The sequence below is a fragment of the Acanthisitta chloris genome, unplaced genomic scaffold (genome assembly GCF_000695815.1).
Source record: "Acanthisitta chloris isolate BGI_N310 unplaced genomic scaffold, ASM69581v1 scaffold11282, whole genome shotgun sequence".
Classification (NCBI taxonomy): Eukaryota; Metazoa; Chordata; class Aves; order Passeriformes; family Acanthisittidae; genus Acanthisitta; species Acanthisitta chloris.
Window position 1 is genome coordinate 52,911 of NW_008662878.1, and position 5,002 is coordinate 57,912.

The 5,002-nt window shown below is 48.6% G+C and overlaps 1 protein-coding gene across 1 annotated transcript in view; it reads left to right on the forward strand.

The window, feature by feature from the left end:
• Positions 1-2,470: 2,470 nt before the first annotated feature.
• Positions 2,471-5,002, forward strand: part of LOC103798491 (protein shisa-6 homolog) — a gene marked incomplete at its 5' end in the record, with an annotated part of 14,977 nt that continues 12,445 nt past the window's right edge. Inside the window, one exon of the mRNA XM_009070757.1 lies at positions 2,471-2,533. Coding sequence (XP_009069005.1) covers positions 2,471-2,533 — 63 coding nt within the window. The remainder of the gene's footprint in view (positions 2,534-5,002) is intronic.

Consider the following 5,002-nt stretch of genomic DNA (forward strand, 5'->3'; position numbering starts at 1 on the left):
AAATGTTTTCCCTGTGAGGGTGTTCAGGCACTGGGATATTGCCCAGGGAGGTGGTGGAGTCACCATCCCTGGAGGTGTTGAAGAGGTGTCTGGATGTGGCACAGGAGGATCTGGTTTAGGGGTTCCAGCAGTGACAGGTTAATGGTTGGACTTAATGATCTTAAAGGTCTCTTCCAGACTTGATGGTTCTATGATCTTCCCTTTTCACAGTGCCCCACCACAGTCTTCCCTTCCCCCCGTGGGTGAAGAGTTGTCCCTCCCAGAGCAGCAGTTGCTGACCTGAGACAAGCACAGAACCAGCTCTGTGGCCTGCAGTTCTTTATCCTGTCCTTTCTGTGCCCCCATTTATTTTTGAGAAAAAAACCCAAAGCACTTAAAACCTCTGGCCACGTGTCTCCCTGTTTTCAGAGCTGCTGGGAGCACTGGTTCCCTTTCTGCCAGTGAAATCTTTCTTTCTGCTGGTAATTTTACCTGATGTTGCTCACAAATCTCCTATTGTGGTCTGGCATTTCAGAGCCTTGAGAATCCTTTATTTCCCTAATGGAGTTTCCCAGTAAATAGCTTTGAACTCAGATCGTTGTCTCCACTATTGTTGTGCTTAACCAGCACATCACAATTAGCACCATTACCTCGTTAAACATGAGGAGGTGTAGGAAGGCTCACATTTTATTGCTGGAAGCGTTTGCAAAGGGCCACAGAAGTAGGAGATGAAGTGCTGCATTCAGGTGTCTGATCAGCTCAGCCAGGTCAGCAGGCCAAAATTTCAGGGCTGACCAGGGTGGATGTGCTTTCTTCAGCACCTCGGAGCACCTGAGGTTTTTATAGGGAGAAGAAAGGAAAGGAAAGGAAAGGAAAGGAAAGGAAAGGAAAGGAAAGGAAAGGAAAGGAAAGGAAAGGAAAGGAAAGGAAAGGAAAGGAAAGGAAAGGAAAGGAAAGGAAAGGAAAGGAAAGGAAAGGAAAGGAAAGGATAGGATTTGGGGTGAAATGAGTTGATCAGAGTCAGAAGATAATGGTTCCTATTTGTGTCTATCAGGTGTAATTGTCCTCAGTGAAGCCACAGTTTCACCTAGGAGTGAGGCTGTGGGAATGACTCACTGGGTACTGTGTGTTTGCAGGAGGGAAACCTCTGTTGTTTCCCCTCTGGAACAATTGATGTGTTGGAGTTATGTCTGTTCCTGTGCTAAGTGCTTGGATTTCACACCACGAGTGTCTCCATCTCTGTGTCACCTTTCCCCTGTCAGCTGTGAGCAACAGCAGGGGAGAAGAGCACAAAAAATTTGGGTGTTTGGAGCTTTTCTGTGGTTTGATTTGTAAATCAGCTTTGCTGCAGCTAGACTGGAGGTCCTTGCTGTCCTTACCATGACCTCAGCCCTAAGCCTGGCTGGAACCCAGAGGGACTGGCAGAGCAACCACAGGCTACTACTCTAAAAGGAAGGCTGGAGACCTCCTGGGGAAATAGATGACTTCTCAAGGCTTTCAGGAGAGAAGTGTGTGTAGCAATTCAGTCATGTTCAATGAACTCAGCAGCTGAAGATGGCAAGGAGAGGTCATCAAAAAGCACAACAGGCTCATTACTCACTACCTAGTTTGCAGCCTCAAAATAGATCTAAGAACTTCTAAATAAGGTTAAGAAGTGGTGGGGAAGAGAACTAATGCCAGGCACCAAGTCGAAGGTGAGGTAGCAATGCGCCCTTGTGGTTGAGGAGGCCACCAGCATCCTGGTTTGATCCGGAGGGACAGTCAGCAGGGCAGGGAGGTTATCTGTCCCCTCTGAGGACAACTGCAGGAGGGTCAGTGAGGCTCAGTGCTGGTCCTGCCGTGGGACACAACAGCCCATGCAGCTCCAGGCTGGGGGAGCAGTGGGGACAGAGGTGTTGGTCACAAAGGACTTGGCAGTGCTGGTGGCACAGCTCAGTGTGAGCCCACAGTGTGCACAGGTGGCCAAGGAGGCCAAGGGCACCTTGGCCTGGCCCCAGCAGAGTGTGGCAGCAGCACCCGGGCAGTGTCAACCCCCTGCACTGGGCACTGGGGAGGTCCCAGCTCAGTGCTGTGCTCAGCTTTGGGCACTCACTGCCCAAAGGCCATTGAGGCACTGAGCGAGTCTATCCTGAGAACCTCCACGGTGGATGGAGCTGTGAGCCTGGAGCAGCTCCCAGGAACACACCACCCACATTTGGGGCTTTGCTGGGCTTTGCTCCTGTCTGAACATGTTTCTTACCTTACAGCTAACCCTAATTTGCAGGCTCAGCACAGGGGGAGCAGATTCCCATTATCATGTTCTTCTTACATCTGGAATTTGAAATGAACTACAGAACAGAATCTTCTGCTTCCTTAAGCATTTTCTTCTCCTTTCTTTAATCATGCTGAGATTTCCTGTGCCTACTGTGAGCTGTAATTATCATCTGCACATCTCTGGGTAATGCTAAGCTGGTTCTTAAAGGGATTTTTTTTCTCTCTCTGTGAATTTCAGATGACCAAGAACAAAACTATAATCACCTGATACTAAACAGTGCCACCCAGACACCTACACATGGTAAGAGAAAACCAAGAGCAAAATTACACATGGTGTAACTTTTCTCTGCCAACCAGTAATATTTACTGGCATCAGAGTGTGTTTGGTGTTGATAGAAATGTCCCTCTGGTGCATGACTGATGCTTTCCATTAACATTAAACATAGGACCATATTTTGGAGCGTGCACAATATGGCCCAGTCTCCTATAACTGTGCCCATCAACCTTGTGCTTCCTCATGTCTGATTGCTCCTTTCTCCCTTCCACACCCACAAAGTGATGGAAGAATGAGAACCAAAGTGCATCTTGTCAGCCAAGCCACTATCCCAGTGCTGCTTGTGCATCTGAGAGAGGGTGGGAGGACAGTGACCATGGGGCAAGGGCTGACGTGGGTTCTGGCCTAACGATATGTGGCCAGAGCTTGGGTTCACAGCTTGGTCCAAGCTGTCCAGACCCTGCTTGCATGGGCCTGGTTGGGGTGACCTGCTGAAGCCCCTGACTCACTGCACAGCATCTCTCCAGTTTCTAGGATGCAGGACAGGTAGAGACCATGAAAAGATTCAGGGCTGGCCCTGTCCACTCCCATGAGCACAACTGCCTCTATCCAAACCAGTTACAGAGGTTGCTCTCACACCCTTCCAAATCCTTTCTACTGCAATGCAAACATTGCATCTCTCTTACCCTAAGGACTTTAGAAACTCAGAGCCCCTTTCATGTTCCTACACACACCAGCACTGACCTATCCCCTTAACCTCAGAGGTGACACCTCAGGAGGTGTCTGGGGCAGCCTCTCACCACAATCTCACCTGGCTGGTTGTCCCTCTGAAGGGGGAGAGCATCTCTTCAAGATTTCCTCTAGAGCTCCCTAGGGTTGGTCTTGGTCCCAAACAGTTCCCAGGTGTGAAGACCCTTCTGGCAATGCTCTTGCTGAGCTCTGAAAACACATTTGCCACGGAACATTGTTCAGCACAATTATTCCCACCTCTCTGCCCAGTTCTGACCTAACAAACCTGAGAATGCCCCAGGTCATCCTGTAGCTGGTTCAAGGGTTCTGACATTATTCACAGATACTCTTATTCCACTTTGTTTCCCTCATCTCCTCCCAGCCAGGAGCTATTTCTTCATGTCCTTCATGGCCCAAAACCCTTCCCTGCTCAGCCCTGTCCTCTCAGCCCTTCTGCCTCCTCTGTCCTGTCTCTCCTTTTGGTCTCCTTGGCCCCAGATCAGCAGTTGAGCATGGGCAGCATGTCCTCCCTTCCAACATGACCACAGTCAAACCCTCTGCAGCTTCTGGCTCCATCCAACCCCAGAGCAGCTGCTGCCACCCAAATCAGGGGTCCCCTCAGTCTCTGTTCATTCAGACACCCTCAGGTCCTCTCTGCTTTCTTCCCTCTTCTCCTGCTACCTTGTCATGGTCTTGTCAGTGTTCTTCCCTGAACCCTTTCCCCTTTGGATGTGATCTGTTCCTCCAGCATTTGCAGCTGGAACCTTCCTTCTGCTGAGGAACCAGTAGGAGATTGGTACATCTCATCTTAAACACTTTGTACAGCTCCTAATCTCTGGGTTTGTTGCTGCGTTTGTTCAGGCATTTGGTTTTAATTCTGAAACTTCATCCTTGTAACTATTCTGGAGTTGCTTTATTACCAGTTGTGTTCTTGTCTAGAAATTTCCATGCCAAAAAGGGTGGAAGAACAAGTGCCCTTGGAAAGGTCACCTAAAACCTCTGGTGTTTCTCCTTCCCAGAGGGTGGCTCAGGCAGTTCCTCAGCCTGCAGGTTGTAAGGTGACATTGTTAGAGTTCCTTTCTCTGTCTACCAAAAACCACAGGAGAAACAGTGTCAGCTTTAACCTGGCAGAGGCACAGGAGTCTTACGGAACCTGAACCGACAACCTCCAACGTTCCTCAGACTGCTGATCCTCTTTAGCTTTTTACCTTCCTGAGGGGGAAAAAAGAAGCGAAAAATGGAGAACTAAGGGTGAAATTGTCTTGTGTTATCTTTGGTCTTATTCCTTGTTCTTAAACTCCAGCCTGTGTTGGGTTCTGAGCTGCCCCAGCACAGCCAGGGGAGTCCAGGATGTGCCACTGTCTCTGCCCAGGAGTTTTAGTGGATCTCCATCATCAGTTCCCTATTGCATTCGGCAGCTCGAGGGAACAACATGTACTAAAACAATTCCACTTCCCTGTGGCCCTGACAGATGCTTTGCCTTTGTATGTACTTGAGAGACAAAAATCAAAGCAGATACACTCATGAGCTTGGATTTGCGTTTCCTGTGTCTTAATAATTTGGTTGTACAAAGTCACTTGGATGAACTGACGACAAATAACTTCTGATTCAGAGTTGCATTTTAATCCTGAGTTCTCCATATGGTCATGGATGTTTTGGTTCTTTAGATTCCTGTGTGCTGTTGCTGGTGAGATGTTGCTTGGGGAGGTTGAAAAGATATTTGGACCTTTCAAAAAAGGCATCAAAAGAGCATTTGGGATTCAGAAT